Genomic DNA, 21,750 nt, shown 5'->3' on the forward strand with positions numbered 1-21,750 from the left:
GTTAAAGAACTGGTAAACTCCAAGGTACCACTACCTGACTTCCCACACAGGTATTAGCTTTGTTAGATGTTGCTTTCTTTATTGCATTTAGTACTTCATTAGGAGTAATTGGGGCATTTCAGCTCTCTTTGGTCATCCGATATTTTAGGTGTTTTAATCTTGTGCCAAAAATTATTTTTACTCAATGTATCTATTTTCTCTTCCGAATAAAGATCTTGAAAATAATTTATAACTAAAGCTGGCAATGTCCTCACTTTTAACAGTTCTACCAGACGTAGATTTAAGCGCTTCAATCATCGGATTTCTTTTCTTTTGATTTAGTTAGATTAGCCAAGAATTTCCCTGCTTTCCCTCCATGTCTATAATAGAAAAACCTGGATCTAAGTGTATCTTGAGCGCTTTTTTTGTGTTAGAAAGATTTCTCTTTCTTTTTTAACAACTTGATACGCTTCCCAGAATTTTCTTGATGGGTCACTAATGTACGTATTATAAGCGTTACGTAACTGGTTAGCAAGTTGGTTTATCCCCGCATTATACTTTTTTTTTTGTGGATAATTAAGTATGCTTTAAATCTCGCCCCTAATTACGGCCTTAAATGATTCCCATAATGTTTCAATGTGTATATACGGGGAGACATTTTATATAAAAAAACCTCTTTCCATTTTATTTTCAGCCATGCTTTAAATTTACATTGTCTGCCAGATGTCTTGGGAAGAAAAGTCTGTTGTTAGACGGAAAGTTGGATCTGCTTTAATTATGATAGATAATGTTAAGATTGCATGATCCAATATAACTATTTCCTTAATATCTGTAGTCATGTGTCTAGGCTTAACATATTTTCCAGATACAAAAAAATTATCTATTCTAGACATTGTTTGGTGTGGCTTTGGATTCACATGAGAAGCGTCTTTACATCTGGGTTATGAATGCGCCAGATATCCTTAATGTGAAGTAGTCTGATAAAGTTTTGAAAATTTTAGACTCCTGTTTGCTATTTTTATTCAATGAGGGTTTAAGCCTGTCTAAGGTCGGGCATAAATATTGCAAAAGTTAAAAAGCGTACCTTCTGGGGGCGGAGCCAACTATCATCGAGACCAGTCGCACCCTTTTGGGAGCTCCCAAAAACATCTTCTATTTTGTAAAGGATTTTACGCACATTTTCATCCAACCTTGCAGATTTATGGGGAGAGTTATCCTCCTATTGCCCTAAAGACCCTGGCAGCACTTAATAATTTTATAGACCCAGTTTCTAATTTTCTCTAGCACGCTATACTGTGAAATTATGGCCGCGCTCCTTCTCTCTCAGATTATGGAACTATTGGAGCGTCACAACGAAGCTCTTTTAAATACTGTAGCTGAGGCTTTCCAGCCCTTCACTACACTTACTGCCACATTGAGAGATCTGACTACTTGTACAGAGAGGCGCTCAGGAAAAACATTTGAGGCGCGAAAGCCGCCATCTTGGAGTGCACCATGGGAGCATCCTTCACTGCTACATGGCACGGATGACACAGCAAAACAAGGCGGCTAACCTTACATTGGGACCACTGCTACGGAACTTCAGGGCTCTCACTCAAGGGAGTACTACCGAGACCCAGGAGAAGCATCACTGACGGCTGTATCCCTGAGCACTGGAGGACGGATCCCGCTACAAGAGTTGCGTGTAGCTATCGAGCTGCGTGTAACCTATGGGAGCCCCTACGAGGTACTGGGCTTGTTGCGCAAGGGTGATCCTGGCCTAGAGGGGCTCTCAGCTTATGGGCCAATGTTGTGTGGGGTCCCTCAGAACTTGGCTGGTGTGCCCGGCTGGTGGACCTGGCCGCGACCCACACTGTGCACGCAGCGTGTTTCCCCTAGCCTTAGAAAAGGCATTGGTTAATCCGGCCATCACTACAGGGCCCCTGACAGATTAAACACTCCTGGCCACAGTGAATAAAGAGACGCTGTCACCTACAATATAGAACGGACTGGCTTTTAATAAAGACATACTCTTTTTGTACTGATAGCACATGATGACCATTCTAAGTCCGAACATTTAATTCTCTCTATCTGATTGGACTGTTTGATATGCTCCTATATATAATATACCGACCACTACTACACTGCATATTCCCAAGTGGAGACCTGTAATATTATACGTTCATAGACTAATGCTGGCTGGTCCCTGAAGGATCTGTGTGTGCCCTGTTGTGTTTTTTTTTTTTTTTTTTACTTTCAATGGGGCATTAATAGCCACTGAGTGTCATGATTCTGTGGCTGGCTCTACTCTGCCTGCTCAGGTCTGCCTCAAGCTGACCATAGACCTACATGAACTGTAATGTAGCTCATTTTCAGCAGCATGTATTTTACTGCACACCAGATAAGACCCAGCCAAATAATTCTCAATATATAGCTCTTAGACCTTATATCATACTAATAACTCTTACAGACTGTTATAATGCATAGTATATTATTTATACACTGTTACAAATGTATTCTACACAGTTTTATCCTTGATATCTAGACTCATAAGGGCATCATTGATGTTTGATGAAAATGTTATTGGTCACCATATGTTCTGCTCTGCTTAAAAGCTTGCTAAGCTTTGCATTCCGTTATCTCCTACACATATCTTACATATGTTGTTAGTTTCTATTAGATATGAGCAGACTATTGTACTACTAAGTGCGTTATTAACAGCATACTATTTTCCATATATTCTATGGTTTGAAAGGTTGACCTTTATTATGCTTAATGTTCATCATTATCAGACATGCAACTGTTATTACACCTATAATTGCGAATGAATGCTGACTATATCAGGTGCCAACAACTTGTTTCCGCGGACCTTGTAAAATTATAACTAACCCCGCTGTGCATAGTGTGTGTTAAAAACTACTGTTTAGCTACCTCTGTGGTCATGATCACTAGTTGACTTTTCACAGACCCCTCAGCAGCAGTTATCATCCTCGCATAGATATAGGGACCACCCTGACTTTAATTGCACTGCACCATAATTAATACAAAGGGCATTGAACATATTATTAAATCTGGTTGAGGAGGGTGAGTGGGCAACTTGAGGGAATAACTCATCTATACATATTAGAGTGGTGCCTGTTGTCTGGACATAGGGCCCGTGCCTAGATGGCAGTGCATAACAGCCATAAGCTTGTAAAACAGCCGTATTCCCTATTTTCACTATAACGCCCTTCATAAAGTCTGTTAACCCTTGGCCTATAACGTGCTCTGTAATCTCCCACATGTTACTGCAGGGACGGCACTTTCTGTAGAAAATGGGGTATCTATCAAACCTGGTCCACCAATGTATATATCTATTATGGCTGGTCCTACTGGCTAATGTCAGATAGTAAGGGAATTCTTGTCCCTGATTTCGCTTATTTGAACTTAACTCCTCTTCTCCCATCACATTTCTTAATATGCCCTGTTGCATAATTATAAGTATAACTATTTTACTATTAACATATATAACGTATCATATTTCATTATATTGTATTTGCATAGCTTATTAGTGCGTGTTTAAACTCTCCCTGTTCATGCTCATGTTTCATATGAAGAAGATAGTTCTAAGTGCATTCTATTATGTTTTGATGCTCCTAAGCGGTGGGATAATTCTAAAAATATGAATAACACCACCTCCCCCCCCCAACAATAATGTATCCCCTACTCTGGGGGAACTAACAAAGCGGTTTGTCTCGTCTATACCGCAACTGAATTACAGCTCCTAATTGCTCCCTAGGCACCCAACCCTCCATAACGCAATAGGTATGCGTTTATTTAGTTAACTGTATGGAGGTGCTCCAATGTTTCATTCTAAATCTATTTATCAGTAAGGGAGCTCGACATTATATTATCCTAGAAAATAAAAAATGAGGTATCTCAATAAGGGTCCATGAGTGGCCCTCTCCAAGTTATGCCCACCATTCATTTGGTTTACCTATTTATCATATGTATGCAGCTTACCTTGTAATATTCTTCTGTTTTCTTTTTTGTTGTATATTGACTACCACCAAATGGTTATTGTGACAAAAAAACCTCAATAAAAATTATATAAAATAAAAAGCGTACCTTCTATCATTACCTGCCTAATAAGGAATCTTTCATCTGGGTCTAATTCGGAGCTTAAGATGTTATATTGCAATTTTTTATTAAAAAGGATTGCCACACCTTTTTTCCTGGCTTTACATGGGGTACCCACTACTGCACCTATCCATCCTACTTTAAGTTTAGTAAGTTCTGTTTCTTGTAAATGTGTCTCACTATTTAAGTATTGATTTGATTGTATTTTAACTATGCTGATGAAGGAGGCAAGACCTCCGAAAACGTTACAGGAATAAAAGTAACTTGTTTGTGAAAGACCCGAGAGTGCATTTTTTCTGGGTATTATATATATATATATATATATATATATATATTATATATATATATACCTGTATATATATATATAAATATAACATTTTCTTCTATGAAAGAAGAACATTGGAATGTAAAATATTCATAACTACCTTCGGGTTAGAGCAGTTGATCGAATGCGTGTTATGTTAGCGCAAGTGATAAGAGTCAGTTTTTTTCTAGTCTGTGCACTCCATTAAGAGTCTATGGGGAGAAGAAGTTAACGCTGTTGTGATAACCGAAGTCCTGAAGTTAGCGAATATTGGCTTTTGCTTGCATGCAAATAATTTGCTGTTTGCTTGCAAACGAAGGCGCTTAATAGAGTGCCACTTGTAATCTGGCCCTACATTAGATCAGGATATTAAGCAATTTTGAAAACTGAGCCTGTCTTAACTTAGATAAAAAGTGATGTATATCCTGATAAGCAGACACATTCTTGCACTGTGGTAATTGGGGGTGGGGTGAATTAATGAAAAGAATAAGGTTAATATGGGTAAAACTGAGAGATATTATGAGATCAGGAACTATTTTAAAAAAAAAGCTAATGGTATTTGAAACATTAGATGCTACTGGTCGAAACTTGGCTACTGGTTTAAAAGAAGGCTGCAGTTTCTCCTGACAGCCAGGATACTACATACCACTACTCCTTAAAGAAACAGTAAAAGCAAAATTACATTTTCCTGATTGTGATAGAGCATGCAATTTTAAATTACTTTCCTTTTGACATTATTTATCTACTTTGCTTTTCTCCCTTGATATCATTTGGTATGCTAAGGAGCAGGAAGGCACTACTGGGAGCGAGCTGCTGATTGGTGGCAGTACATGTATGCCTCTTCTCACTGACTTACAAAATGTGTTCAGCTAGCTCCCAGTAGTTCATTGCTGCTCCTTAGCCTACCTAGTTATGCGTTTTAACTAAGGATAACAAGATTAAAATTAAGCAAGGGAATGAAGCAAATTTGAAAACTAAGGGCTAGTCTATGAGTGGAGTGAGGCTTTTTGTGCATGTTGGATTGCACTCGTATTACAAGTTAAAAGTAAAATGTTTGCACACAAGCATAAACCCGACGGACACAAAAAAAATTGTGACTGCCTTAACTTCTTCTCGCATAGACTTCAACTGAGCATGAAAACTGCAAAAAAAATAATAATATATAACACATAATCGCATGCAAATCTGACTGCGTATATTCAAGAGCGCTAAACACGACATAAAATATTATTATTTCACATTCCAATGTTCTTAACATAGATCTATTTATTGTAAAATAAATATTTCTATATAGATTTGTATATTCCTATAGATATATGTGTAGAGATGTATTTTACATGAACAGTATCAGATATATCTTGTGCGAACCTGCAGTGGATGGGGCTGAGATTCATTGAGAAATTTTGGACTTGGACTGCTTTAGTTTTTGTACTTTAAGTGAAAGTCAATCCTAGCGTTATACAAACGCTAGGACTGACTATTGAAACAATTAAAGGGGACTTTCATTCATGAAGTATAAGAAACTTTGCTAGGATTGACTTTCACTTTAATAGTGACAAAAACATGACAAAAAAAAAAGTGACACACAATCAATGAATTGAAACACATTCCTGTGTATGTTATGAGTTGTAGAATGGCTTATTTTTATACATTTTTATTAATATTTAAATTAGAAGTAAATTTGTATTATTATTTCATTGACATATATCCTTTAATCAATTCATTTAATGTTTAGATTAATTACTATTAAAATACAGTTTTGCCAACTTCACACTGTTAACAATATATATATATTTTTAACCGATTACTAGTTGTTAATCTAGCTGTCCAAAAATGAACACAATCTAGCAGCTCCATAGAAAGTAACCACAATGCGCTCCTGAATCCTTTCTTTAGCTGCTGAAGACATGGCAGTGTACTAACTATGATGTGAGTGGTACAACATCCAATTGTCTGCACTAGCCGATTTTCTGAAGTTAAAAACAAGGATTCAAGAGTGTGAAAAATATGTTATTAGTGTACTACAATGCTTAATATCCATTGCATAAATATTATCCATTTACTGTCCCAGTTTAGTGCATGGAAAGGAGATCAGACATGCACATACATAAGTATTTATGCACATACACAAGCAGTCATGCACATACACAAGCAGTCATGCACATACACAAGCAGTCATGTACATACACAAGCAGTCATGCACATACACAAGCAGTCATGTACATACGCAAGCAGTCATGCACATACATAAGCAGTCATGCACATACATAAGCAGTCATGCACATACATAAGCAGTCATGCACATATATAAGCAGTCATGCACATACACAAGCAGTCATGCACATACACAAGCAGTCATGCACATACACAAGCAGTCATGTACATACGCAAGCAGTCATGCACATAAGCAAGCAGTCATGCACATACACAAGCAGTCATGCACATACACAAGCAGTCATGCACATACATAAGCAGTCATGCACATACACAAGCAGTCATGCACATACACAAGCAGTCATGTACATACACAAGCAGTCATGCACATACACAAGCAGTCATGCACATACACAAGCAGTCATGTACATACACAAGCAGTCATGCACATACATAAGCAGTCATGCACATACACAAGCAGTCATGCACATACACAAGCAGTCATGTACATACGCAAGCAGTCATGTACATACGCAAGCAGTCATGCACATACACAAGCAGTCATGTACATACGCAAGCAGTCATGCACATACACAAGCAGTCATGCACATACACAAGCAGTCATGCACATACACAAGCAGTCATGCACATACACAAGCAGTCATGTACATACACAAGCTGTCATGCACATACACAAGCAGTCATGCACATACATAAGCAGTCATGCACATATATAAGCAGTCATGCACATACACAAGCAGTCATGCACATATATAAGCAGTCATGCACATACACAAGCAGTCATGCACATATATAAGCAGTCATGCACATACACAAGCAGTCATGCATATACGCAAGCAGTCATGTACATACGCAAGCAGTCATGCACATACACAAGCAGTCATGTACATACATAAGCAGTCATGCACATACACAAGCAGTCATGCACATACACAAGCAGTCATGTACATACGCAAGCAGTCATGTACATACGCAAGCAGTCATGCACATACACAAGCAGTCATGTACATACGCAAGCAGTCATGCACATACACAAGCAGTCATGTACATACACAAGCAGTCATGCACATACACAAGCAGTCATGTACATACGCAAGCAGTCATGCACATACACAAGCAGTCATGTACATACGCAAGCAGTCATGCACATACACAAGCAGTCATGCACATACACAAGCAGTCATGCACATACATAAGCAGTCATGCACATACACAAGCAGTCATGCACATACACAAGCAGTCATGTACATACACAAGCTGTCATGCACATACACAAGCAGTCATGCACATACATAAGCAGTCATGCACATATATAAGCAGTCATGCACATACACAAGCAGTCATGCACATATATAAGCAGTCATGCACATACACAAGCAGTCATGCACATATATAAGCAGTCATGCACATACACAAGCAGTCATGCACATACACAAGCAGTCATGTACATACACAAGCAGTCATGCACATACACAAGCAGTCATGCACATACACAAGCAGTCATGCACATACATAAGCAGTCATGTACATACATAAGCAGCCATGCACATACACAAGCAGTCATGCACATACACAAGCAGTCATGCACATACACAAGCAGTCATGTACATACACAAGTAGTCATGCACATACACAAGTAGTCATGCACATACACAAGCAGTCATGTACATACACAAGCTGTCATGCACATACACAAGCAGTCATGTACATACACAAGCAGTCATGCACATACACAAGCAGTCATGCACATACACAAGCAGTCATGTACATACAGTACATACAAACGTAAAAAAGATGAAGAATGTTTCCTGATAAAGTGCTGACAAATTAAATAGTACATTTTAAAAGTTGATTAAAGAGGTAAATCTTAACATGTTAAAGGGATAGTAAACACCAAAAATATTATTGTTTAAAAAGATAGAAAATCCCGTTATTTACCATTTATCAGTTTTGCATAACAAGCACTGTTATATTAATATACCTTTTACCTCTGTGATTACCTTGTATCTAAGCTTCTGCAGACTGCCTCCTTATTTTAGAACTTTTGACTAACTTGCATTTCAGGCAATCAGTGCCCTCTCATAAGTAACTTCACAGGCGTAAGCACAATGTTATCTATATGACACACATGAACTAACGCCCCCTCGTTGTTTAAAACTGTCAAATGCATTCAGATAAGATCAAGGGATTATAAATTAGCATATGAGCCTACCTAGGTTTATCTGTCAACTAAGAATACAAAGAGAATAAAGCAAATTTGATAATAAAAGTAAACTGGAAAGTTTTTTAAAATGTACTGTCCCTTTAATTATTCAAATACAAATATTTTAAATTGCTGCAAATTATTGTGGTAATTTGTGATTTGTCCTATCAAGAATATGATTTGCCGGTTTTATTTGAACTTTATATTGGCTGCAAAATACAACTGGGCACAAAGATGACAGCCAAATGAAACTCACAGATGCAGAAAGAGCAAAGGTTTCTGGTGTACTGTAGTAGCTCATGTATTTAAATAGTTATTTTTGGTCAGGGGAAAATTGAGACCACCATTAAATAGCATAGCAATACACCAGAGGACTAGTTTGAGTTAATCAGTAATTTTTCACAGACGACATCTAATCTATGAGTATAAATTACTTTGCAGTCTTATTATTCCTTAATTGAAGTGCACCAATGTGAAATTGCCATAGATGTTGCTGAAATTATTCTAGCCTCAATTAACTTGTGTGGAATTGAAGTCTTTTTCTCTGAATAGAATCTGTTGCTTAACAACCTGTATTTGTTTAAAATAGTTGCAAGGAAATTAGTGACAATTGTAGGTGTTTAATATAATGTTTAAGAGAAAATGTATAATCCACATTCTGTGTATATTTAATAGAAAATCCCTTGTCAGCTGTATTCATAGAAACTTGATTTCACTTTCTTATCTGGTTTGGTGGACAAAAGAGTATCTAGCTACAAGAGATGTGCATTTGAGCTTCAGACAACTGCAAATTTGTCCAAATTTTGCTGATCGGTTGAATCAGTTAATATACGAACAGCCAAATACATTATTGGACGAAATAAACGAAAAACAAATTATTGCTTGACAAAATTGACTTGTTTATTCGATCATGTCATTTGGTGCTAAAAAAAAGGCGCAGGAATAGTTGACGGAGTTATATTGTTTGGTTAATAAGCGTTTGTAATGATATACACAGGATCTTACCATTCATTTGTTTACCATCCTCTGTCCTATTCTGCCATAGTATTACTAATAATTGATGTTAGGGACAGCTGGTCAGACTGTAAATGCTGGATTTTAGTCATACAGAAGTTGGATGTTCTTTTAACATTGACAAATATGTTCGTTTAATTGTTCAAATCGTATAATGTATGTTTTTTTGTTAATATTGTCTACATTAGCTGTTCATTGGAATTAATTCTAAATCCAATATTTATCTGAACCCAATGCCTGCAAGGACAAAGTTCAGCTGAACCAAACATTTTTAAAAATCCAAAACAAATCTTTTGGACGAAACAAATTTTTCACCAGTGCTGATGTCTATTAGATACTTTATGTATCAGGTGAAAGTGCTAGTTTTTATTAAAATTAGTTCAATTATACAGTACATGCTGAGTTGCTTTGTCACTTGCTAAATTTTACCTTAAAGTGATGGTAAACTTGACCTTTTAAATCAGGTATGGAATTTAAGCATTATTTTAAAGGGACTTAATTTGATCACTTCTAATAAAGATGCGCTGTAACTTACTTTTTAATCACGCTGTGCCATTATAATACCCCACCCGCCCACTTCAAAATTCATATTTTTTGTGAGCTAACAGTTTGAATTGTTCTCCCATCGGTGCTCTAACCGTACGTCATTTTTGCTGTAGCTAGAGTGCTGATTAAAGAACAATTTAGCTCACAAAAAATATGAGATTCAAGTGGGCAGCCAGAGCGGGGTGGATTAGAATGGCACGGCTAGATTAAAAAGTAAGTTACAGCGCATCTGTAATATAAGTCATTAATTAAAGTACATTGAAAATATTGCTTAGATTCCAAACCTGATTTTAAAACATATCAAGTTTACCATCACTGTAAATTAACCAAGTTGTCTCAGTAATAACATGTTTTTAATTTATGGTACACTAGCCTATGTAAAACTTGTTTCCCACAATAATGCAAGCCAGTCTTTAAAGGGACATTCTAATAAAAAAATGATGTTCTAAATCATAAAAGCATGTATTTTTTTCCTTACTAACCCTAGGTTACTATCGGCCAGATTACGAGTTTTGCGGTAAGAGGGGTGCGTTGCTAACTTGCACATTATTGTCACTGCTCACTTACCTGTAGTGCTGGTATTACAGGTTTTTTATCAACCCAGCGTTATTAAGCAAGCAGTGAGCGTAGATCAAAATTGTGCTCCATACCGCACTCCAATACCAGCGGTGAGCTGGTTGTACGTGCTCGTGCACGATTTCCCCATAGACATCAATGGGGAGAGCTGGCTGAAAAAAAGTCTAACAACTGCAATAAAGCAGCGTAAAGCTCAGTAATGCAGCCCCATTTATTCCTATGGGGAAACTAAATTTATGTTTACACCTAACACCCTAACATGACCCCCGAGTCTAAACACCCCTAATCTTACACTTATTAACCCCTAATCTGCCACCCCCCCGACATCGCCGACACTTACATTATACTTATTAACCCCTAATCTGCCTCTCCGGACATCTCCGCCACTATAATAAACATATTAACCCCTAAACCGCTGCACTCCCGCATCGCAAACACTAGTTAAATATTTTTAACCCCTAATCTGCCGCCCCTAACATCGCCTCCACCTACCTACATTTATTAACCCCTAATCTGCCGCCCCCAACATAACCGCCACCATACTAAAGTTATTAACCCCTAACCCTAAGTCTAACTCTAACCCTAACCCCCCCTAACTTAAATATAATTAAAATATATCTAAATAAAACTTAATATTAATAACTAAATAATTCTTATTTAAAACTAAATATTTACCTGTAAAATAAACCCTAAAGTAGCTACAATATAACTAATAGTTACATTGTAGCTAGCTTAGGGTTTATTTTTATTTTACAGGCAAGTTTGTATTTATTTTAACTAGGTAGAATAGTTAGTAAATAGTTATTAACTATTTACTAGCTACCTAGTTAAAATAAATACAAATTTACCTGTAAAATAAAACCTAACCTAAGTTACAATAAAACCTAACCTAACCCTACAATTTAATAATTTCCCTAATTTCAATACAATTAGCTAAATTACAAAAAACAACAAACACTAAATTACAGAAAATAAAAAACAAATTACAAGATCTTTAAACTAATAACACCTAATCTAATAGCCCTATCAAAATAAAAAAAGCCCAGGCTTTTTGGCCTCCCAGGACAAGCTTGTAATACAGGCGCTATTACAATCCCATTTAAAAAAGACTGTACGCAATTTGCGTAAGTTGATTTGTGGTAAGGTCAAAAAAGTGTGCGGTGCCCCTAAATCTGCTAGACTCGTAATACCAGCGTTAGTGAAAAAGCAGCGTTATAACCTGATAATGCTGCTTTTTCACTGTAACGCAAAACTCATAATCTAGCTGTATGTGTTTGATCTTTGCAAAAGGGCACACAGGTAAAGTGTGACGTTTCTGAGTAGAACATGGGCAGTCTGTCTATCAGGAGCCATGTTCACATCCTCTCACTGGCCAAGTCCAGATTTTCAAACCCAATTATAAGTCTGTGGTGCATTAATGTATGTAATTTATGGTTTATCTCCAAAACATATAGCTTAGGGGTTTTAAGGGTTAATAAGTGGAACTGAATTGATTGATTTTACATTGTTTCACCGAAGAAACAGATAATTTAGAGAGTGCATACCATGTCTGTGTGATTCCTTTCTTGTTGGTCATATTGCTTTGTTGTTTACTAGTTCAGTAACACGTTTTTGGTTATCATGTATTTCTCTCTAAAGTTAAAGGTACTGGGAAACTAGTATTTTAGTACATTGAAATTTAGTTTTTAAAAAGTGACACTTGAGCAAGTCTACATTTCAGCCAAAATGTTCTATTTTCTCAAGATTAATACTCCTCTACATCTGTTCATCATGTTCACACACACACACTCACTCACAAACACACACATTCACACACACACACTCACAAACACACACACTCACAGACACACTCACAGACACACCCACAAACACACTCACAAAACACTCACACAAACATACACACTCACAAACACACACCCACACACACTCACAAAAACACCCACACACACTCACAAACACACGCACTCACATATGTATATATTGTTTTCTAATTAAAAGGAAGATTTTATTACTGTATGCTGATAAAATGTCCATCTGTATTCAGCAGGTTATTCCAGCAACCTATAGTTGCCAGCAGTATACGCCAAATGCTACAGTAATTAAATAGGGTGAGCGTGAGGGGCTTGTAAAACTAATGTTTAAAGACACCTAATAAACATATTTAATTTGCTAGTAATGGTTGATAGAGTATACAATTGGGTAATAATGAAAACCATTTACTTTTATATTAGGAAATATATTTAACTGTTTATTTTCAATCAAATAGGAAATTTTTTAAGATAAGACGACAAAAACTAAGAACAGCAAAACCTTTCTAAGAAGAGGAGAATGTCATTTCTTCTGTAGACATGCTACTTAATATCATTACATAATATATAATATTATATTCCTATTTACTTTACATATAAAAAAAAAAACATTTAAAAGTATTAATATATAATTCAAAGAGACAAATAGCAGTTATATTATAATCCAGAGTTTTTAAACATTTAGGGCTAGAATACGAGTAGTGCACTGTTTTCTGCGTGGGAGCAAAAAGTTGCACTTCAAATATTGCAAATGTGTTAACGTATCCTCCCATAGACTTCAAACACAAACTCTCTCAGGAACCTGACCGCGACATATATTTAAAGATATATACTATATATATAAATATATATATATATATATACAGTATATATATATATATATATATATATATATATATATATATATATATATATATATATATATATATATATATATATATATAATTGTATAGTTAAAGACATATACAGTATATACATATTCCCCTGTGTGAAGAACATTGGAATAGGAAATATGTACAGTGAATACATAGTTTAAAACATTATTAAATATGAATATTGCATAAATATAATTTTTTTCATGTTTTCAGATGTTTGACTGCAAAGGGCTCCAATGCATCTAAGACCTCATATTTGAGACCTTATAACTATTTTACGCAATATTTTTTTTAATATTTATTCAACAGTGTTATTATGAGTGAAACTGTACTTTTAAATGTATTTTCAATGTTTTTTGTCCAACTTTTATGTCTTGCGTAATTTCAAACAATAACTGTATTCTGCGTTGGAGTCGCATGCTTATGGCTCTTGAGCAAGGTAGTACAGGGGTTGTTGTGGTTAGTAATTCATAGATTGCACACGCTAATCAATGAGAATGCAATTTGTGCGTTACAATGCTCCTTTTAATAAAAAAGTGCCATAGAACATGTTTGCATAGTATATAAAGTAGCATAATAATGTAAATGCCACATGACTATTGTAGGGATACTATTGTATCTCCTGGAAATGTTGTAATAGCAATCATCTTATTTGAAAATCTCCAATGTATGAAAATGTCTTGAGTTTTAAATTACTGACAGGTATTTTAAATCATTGAAGCATCACAATATATTCTTCAGATAATCAGCTGTGTGAAGCATCTGGAATCTTCGTTAAAAAATTAATGTTTTATGTTTATCATTATTCTAAAGTCTCAAACTCTGTAGCACAGAGAAATACATTAAAAATTGAGAACACAGTTGTATGGGTGATTAATCTCGGGTATTAAAAGATTAGTTAACTGTGAATGTCAAAGGGATTTGATCTTGGGACTGTTTATTTATAAGATTAAACTTCTCCTCAGTGAAAAAAAACACATGCCCTTGTTTTATTTTATTTTTTAAGTAATTGATTACAATTGCCACATTTAACCTCTTGGTTTCCTGAATGTCATTTAAAAGATGGGGTTGGTAATAAAGCTACTACAAATCAGAGCTCAATGTACTCAGCTACAATTGCTAGTCTTGAGTCCTTGTGGGGCAGGCCCTTATTTGCGAGCTTATTTTCCCCAATGTATGTCTTGTGACCGCTGGTTTTTACACTCTCTGCCACCTATGAGTTGGTGAATATAAATCACCCTGAACAGGTTACTTTGATGTGACTAACAAGCTCTACTTTCACAAGAATGGTATTGTGAGGGAAGGGGGTGGCATTATGTTACATTATTCAAGTGTACAATGGTACATAAGGGCAGTGGGTGTCCAGTCCACGATGTGCATAGTAAATTGGCCCTTAAAGGTACTTGTAGTGCAACCCATTTTCTACTACTTATCAATGCCTTTTTATCATTGGTTTACTTTTTAATCCATTTTTATTTTTATAATCTATCTTCTCCTTCCCTTTAACTCTCTCCTTTCTTTAAAGGGACAGTATACTGAAAAATAGTTTTTCGCTTAATGTGTTTACAATTGCTTTTTTACCAACTGCAGAGAAAAAAAAAAAGTATGAAAAATAGCTTTTTATGTTTTTTTTGTGTTTATTAAAGCTCTGATTTTGTGTTTTGAAGCCACAACCTAATAAAATGGGTTGAGCTTGTAGGTATAATCAGATCTCATTACTGTATCACATTGTGCACATATACCTGCTTCTTTATCTTATATCTGTCCATAAAACAATCACCAGTACTTGGAGAGAACAATGGAAAATCAACATTTTATTACCTTATCTCTGCTATATCCCACTGGGAGTGTAATTTCTTCTGCTGGCTGTGTTTACAAAGCTTATCTATAGCTGGGACCTGCGGCCACAAACTTTCAGAATAGGTGGGGATACCACATTCTAAATCAACTATTTCAAATGCCAATATAAGGGTAAAGGAGCTACTTTTAAACAATTTAATACACTCCAGCAGGTAAAGTGAATCATTGGGAACAAATTAAAGGGGAGACATTTTTTGAGTAAACTGTCCCTTTAAGTAATGCACTATACTTATATAAAGGATCTGCCTGCCATTGTGGCTTGGTGGTCATATACAAAAGAATAAAGCACCGTCTAGTACTGGCGATACTTTCAAGGTTGAAAGTAATATGCATTGGGTCTGTTTAGTAGCCAAGGGGTTAAATAAAACTGTTGCACCATGCTGAAAAGGCAGAAATAACATCAGAAATGTAAAATATTTCAATGTAACATCATTAAATTCTTCTCTGACTTATCCACATTTTCTCATAAACTACTGTAATTATTCCTTTGCAAAAAAATAAATTGATGAAATTGCTCTGTCACTTATAATTTTCTTGAAACTAACAACAAAATGGGTCTTTGGGTTCTAATTACTAAGAAAAACAATAGTGAATTTAAAGGTTAAATGAGCACGGCGTGAAATGTAACACTGTGGTATAAACTACATTAGATATGGAGCTGCCAGATTCACTGTCAGTTCCTATGCAATTCATGCTGTGCTGATTACTTCTTTTCTGACCTGAGGACACAACCTGTTTGGGAGTGAGAATTAATATGAGATGGTAGCTCTGTCTTTATGAACATAAAATGACAAGTGTGTAGTTTGGCTTCTGGTGCTCTGTGATGAGCTCTGAGATTCACTCTTCATCTTCCCTATTCTTCCAAGGTCAAAGTGCAACTTATATTGTGTGACATAAACAGACTGTGTTTTTCCTAAATAAAATTCATGGTTACCATAAAAGAAAAACCATTGTCATTTGTCAAATGATGATGTATTTGCTTTTCTGCATTAATGGTTTAGCAGCATTATGACATTTTCCAATTTTATTTTAGTTGTCAGTGGCTTTAATAAATACATATAGACACAATCGTTGAAACTGATTTGAGATATAAAAATGTATAATTCCAGCGTTAAAACAAAATCAAATTGATTAATAAACCTCAAATTTTTTAGTTTTTAGAATAGTTAGGAATTGGTATTGGGAGCAGTAATAAGAGTAAATATATAAACTTGCTGTGTAAATAAAGTGGTAAAGTATGTAGGTATAAATAGTTAGAGTATGGCATGGACAAGATAAGCCATATAGATAGCCCCCCAACATTGGGAGGTATATTATAAGGGGAGTGGAGCGGAGTGGGGGGGGAGGTGGTAGGTTAGCTAAGAGAAACCACTTTTATAATTGTTCTGAAGCTAGGAGACAAGATAAATACTTTGGGTAGTGTATAAGCCAAGTATGGAGGTACATTATAATATAGTGGTGGAGGAGGTGGTTAGTGAAGCTTAGCAGATAGCCTGTAGGCCAATTATATATTGAGTAGATACGATGTTTGGTGCGTGTATAACTAGAACTAAATATAAGGATGACAAATTGCACAGTTTAATGTTATTGCAAGTCCAGCCTGCGGTGGAAAACAGGGCATCCTGGAATAGTGGAAATTCGCCTATGGGGTAGACTTTAGGAAGCCATGTAATTGCAGCACTCCCATATACACCCGCAAATAAAGTTAATATTGAAATCTCAAACATCTGTCCACTTTATACACCAGTTGTAGATAGAATATTGAAAACAAGTGCACAGTTTTAGTATAAGGTAGAGGATAAAAACAGAGCTTATGTACAACAATTTGCATTAAGGTGCAACACTATGCTATGAAGCTATATTTTTGTAATAAGTAGGTATCGCGCTGCCCCGGCCGCTGGCAGCAAATTGCGAAGTAGGCAAGTTCGATTAAAACTTCATGTATGTACTTAAAGTATGAGAATGTTGAGAATCTAATTACCATAGTAGGTGATAAACTAGTCTTATAGAGAAAATGAACATAGGAGTGAATAGGGATGATCTTACATTTAATTGCTAACAATATCCACAAGAGCTTAAAAAAGCTGTGAACATCTTGGTCATAAGGCTGAACTATGCGGGAGAAGTATTGGGCCCTGAGGTAGGAAAATCTTCTCATCCTTATCTGTCACCAATATTTATAAAAATTATTTGCATCCCCTAAGAGGACTTAGCGGATAGGTATTGTAACAAAGCATAAGATAGCCATACATTGCAGTAGCGACTCAAATATATACTCAGACTGTGAAGTAATACATTTATGCCTGGATATGCTAGCTACAAAACTCTCTAACCATGCGGGAATTCTGGGTTCATAACATTGCTTGGGGTAAATAAATACTGTTTGTGTGCCACAAGTTAACTTAGCTGATAGATTCTGGGTTCACAACATTGCTTTGGGTAAATAAATACTTTTTGTGTGCCACAAGATAATTTAGCTAATAGATATTATAACAAGTTATGGCATAACAGTAAAATGCAGTAGTAAAAAGGAAGAGATTGTATCTGCATCAGGGTTAAACGGAGGAGATGGTATAAACAATAAACAATAACTACATGGTAAACTGAAGAATCTCTAATTATAATACAGCTAGCCAAGGAATCTCACGTCATGCCAGCCAAGGAAGCATGCTATCAATCTAGAAGAGCTGTAATGCAGACTAGCAGACGTGAGATAGAAGTATAATTAAGTCTTAAATATGACAAGCGAAATAAGTCCAAGGCATAGAGATATGGAAAAACCGGAACATAAGGCAATATTGTAGTCCTCCTCAATAGACCATGTCTGTGTTGGCAGTTAGCCCACACCGGCTCTAGTGTGACCCCATAAGTATGTCCACCTACTGACATCCCTCAAAGGACAGGATCCAAAGCAGAGGTCCGACAGGGCCGCAGATGTAGCAGCACTAAGTGTCCATAGTCCATATCCCCATGTTGGATTAAGGTACCATGAAAATAAAGTTACTAGCGGTGCGAAGGTGCGCTGCTCATCTCTCTCCTGTATTGTAGAATGGATCTGTGCTAATACAGGATCTGCGTATGGGGTAGTGAGAGAGTGAGCCGGCATAAACTGGTAAAGCGTAGCTGCCACCGCTTCATGCGTGCAGAGGGGAATTGCAGCTGGGTTCTTCCAAGGAGGATTAGAAACAAGTGGTGTTACAGCTTGTGGCATTATAGGGGGTAAAACACGCACCCTGGTAGGCTTTAGCTTGCAGCTCGCTATATCGGCGGTGTCTGCATCTGCTGTAGGGACTGTAGTAATCGCCATTTCCTCTCTCTCCGCGGCTGCTCTTGTGAGCTCAGTGTCAGCTGTAGATTTTGGGTGAGCAAGAGTAAGCTGCGCCTTTTCTGCAAAGTTGCCAAGCAGCACCCACATCTGTGAGTAAAAATCCTTCATAGTTAGCTGTATAGTCGCTCGAACCTCCTGTATGAAATTGCGACTGAGAGGTTGACAGCCCTCGTGGCCTTGTGGTCACCGCGAGCGCCTGTAGCTCCAGTTAATATCAGATCAAGCGTGTAAATTTTCCTCAAGTCAGTCTCTGCTATGGCTGCCCTCCTCAGAAATAATCATAGGTTGGAAATTTTGCAAAAATGCATGCTTTATATCGCCAAAACTAAAAAATCTTTGGGAGCTGTTAAATTGTGCGTCTTGGGTCTTCTCTAGTTGGCTCCGCCCCCCCCAAAACAAAATCAAATTGAATCTCCTTTTGCATATTTAATACATTTCATTTTGAAAAACATTGAGTACCAGTGACACCAGTGAGCAGGGGGCGACATGTCACCATAAATGCTTGTGCAATAATAAATGCGGACAGCGTATACTATCCACATTTAGTGATGTCCAGCGGACATGATTCAATATAGCGAATAAATCAAGCCCAATGTATTTATTACAAGTATGCAGAATTATTATTTTATGCCATCCCTGTGTATATAGATATACATTCTTTATTGTTGCTTAATGTATGTAAGAATATAATGACAAAGGAAGAAGGAAAAATAAAGGACAGAATAATCACATAATTATAACATTAAAAAATAATTTAATCTAATAAAAATTACATTCAAAACTGAGGGACAGGTTATATATATATATATATATATATATATATATATATATATATATATATATATATATATATATATATATATATATATATATATATATATATATAATCCATGTCTAAGCCAAGTGATCTCCAGCCTTCATGCACAAGTGTTATATAGGGCAGATCATTTCAATAGTCCTTTATCTGGTAAAAATGTCTATATTCATATTATAAGTTAAATACTGAAAAATATAAGGATTGGCTAAAATGAATAAAGCACATTGTACAGTGTCAGGAAATCTATATGACATTTTCTTTCTGGGTGTAAAAGAAAATAAATGTGTAGTGAGAAGTCTTTCATTGTAACTGTTAAGCGAACAGAACTCGTCTTTGTCACATATTGATCTCAATACTACATCTGACCTAAACTGCCACGATAAAACAATGTGAATGTATGTCACAAACACTCTGCCATTTTTTTTTTTTAAATTCAAAACAGGACCCTCAAACAACATTCCACTGAGATGTGAAATAAAGTCTTTTCTTTCTTATAAGGCTTTTTATATGTTATTGACTAACTGCCATGGTTTTGTGTGTCATAGCTTACTCACTTTCGATGACAGCGGCTCATTCTGGCTGCAGGTTCAGTGATTTCAGTGGAAATGTTCTGTTGAAATTTGGTTCAATATTTGATATTTAGAATGCAAAATATCTAAGAAAAACAAACAACTATTATTTTTAGAACAATTGTGACATGTTGCAGAATGATCAAAGTTTGTGTTTTCTTATATGCTCTAATTTTTTGTTTTCTTATTTTTAGGTTTCCTAAGCACTGGTGATCAAGCTGCAAAGGGAAATTATGGGCTTCTTGATCTTATTCAAGCCTTAAGATGGACAAGTGAAAATATTGGTTTCTTTGGTGGTGATCCTTTAAGAATAACAGTTTTTGGATCTGGTGCAGGTGCATCTTGTGTCAATCTCTTGACCCTATCCCATTATTCAGAAGGTAACCGTTGGAGCAATTCAACCAAAGGTATAATGCAGGTTGCACATTTTAACAATTTTGGTGTCTGCATGACAACAGCACATGTGCCATCACTATAATATCATTACCAACAATTCTCTGTATGCAAAAATGTTGGTGACAATGTGTTTCAGTCCACCTATAAATGTTTGTAATTTACATTTTGGTAAAACACAATTGTCTATCCATGTAATATTAAAAAGATATGAATCCCCCCTCCGCCAAACCCCCCCCCCCCCCAATTTATGTTTACCTGATAAATTAATTTCCTGAAAATTACTCTTCCTAACCTGCATGAGGAGGCAAAGATTCCCAAAACCTCTATAAAACTCCTCCCACCTTACTGGTATAATATACAGACAAGCAAGAAAGGTAGGAAAAATAATAAGAGCAAAAAAAGGAGCAGGAAAAAAAAGAGATGCAAAAAAAGTAAATAAAGGGTGGTGTCTCATGGACTCTAATCACAATGAAATAAATGAATTTATCCAGAAAAAACTTATGAATCAAAGAAATCTTAACCAAGAGGCCAAAAACACAGCTGTAGTTTATATTTCCTTTCTAGAACCCAGAAACAGATTAGATGATTGATTGAAATCCTATATAGCTAGCAGAAAAAAATCTTAAAAGCACTGACAACATCCACATTTTTTAAATCTTAGGACAAAAAATATATAACAACTATTTCCAACTTATATTGTCCACGGACACCACTTTAGGCAAAAATCAAACTTAGCACTTAAAACTGATGGAAAAATAAGATAAGAAGAGACACAAGAGTGATCAGACTACTCAGAATATCTCCTAGCACAAAAAAAAGATAAAACAAACAACACTTCCAAAACAAAAGCTCATGTGCAAAGGCCTGCAAAAAAAACCCCAAGAACCTTTAAACGAAATTAAGGTCCGGGGAGGAAAAATGACTAAATGATATGCTTAATTCTAACTAAAGACAGAATAAAACATCAAATGTCAAGAAGATTAAGCAATCTTCCTGTGAAATAAAAACAGAAAGAGCCAAAAACTGACCCTTCAAAGAACTGGCAGATAAAACAAAACTATCTTGAAGAAAAAACAAAATTCTAGGAATTCTATAAGAAAACTAGGGAAAAACATAAGCCATACACCAGTAAATAAATGGATTCCAAATCTAATTGGAAACCTTTCTAGTCACAGGTTACAAGCCTGATCCAAAATCTCCAT

General features: G+C 36.0%; 1 protein-coding gene across 8 annotated transcripts in view; it reads left to right on the forward strand.

Annotated features, from left to right (window-relative positions):
- NLGN1 (neuroligin 1) overlaps positions 1 to 21,750 on the forward strand; it is a 679,524-nt gene that overhangs the window by 638,919 nt on the left and 18,855 nt on the right. For 5 of the 8 annotated variants that reach the window (XM_053710143.1, XM_053710146.1, XM_053710151.1 and 2 more), the window contains one exon: positions 20,347 to 20,532. In XM_053710143.1, the coding sequence (XP_053566118.1) occupies positions 20,347 to 20,532 (186 nt within the window). Of the gene's footprint in view, positions 1 to 20,346; positions 20,560 to 21,750 lie in introns of all 8 variants that reach the window. The other 3 variants (XM_053710145.1, XM_053710144.1, XM_053710147.1) reach the window with 1 other exon arrangement.

The sequence above is a fragment of the Bombina bombina genome, chromosome 4 (assembly GCF_027579735.1).
Source record: "Bombina bombina isolate aBomBom1 chromosome 4, aBomBom1.pri, whole genome shotgun sequence".
Taxonomy (NCBI): domain Eukaryota; kingdom Metazoa; phylum Chordata; class Amphibia; order Anura; family Bombinatoridae; genus Bombina; species Bombina bombina.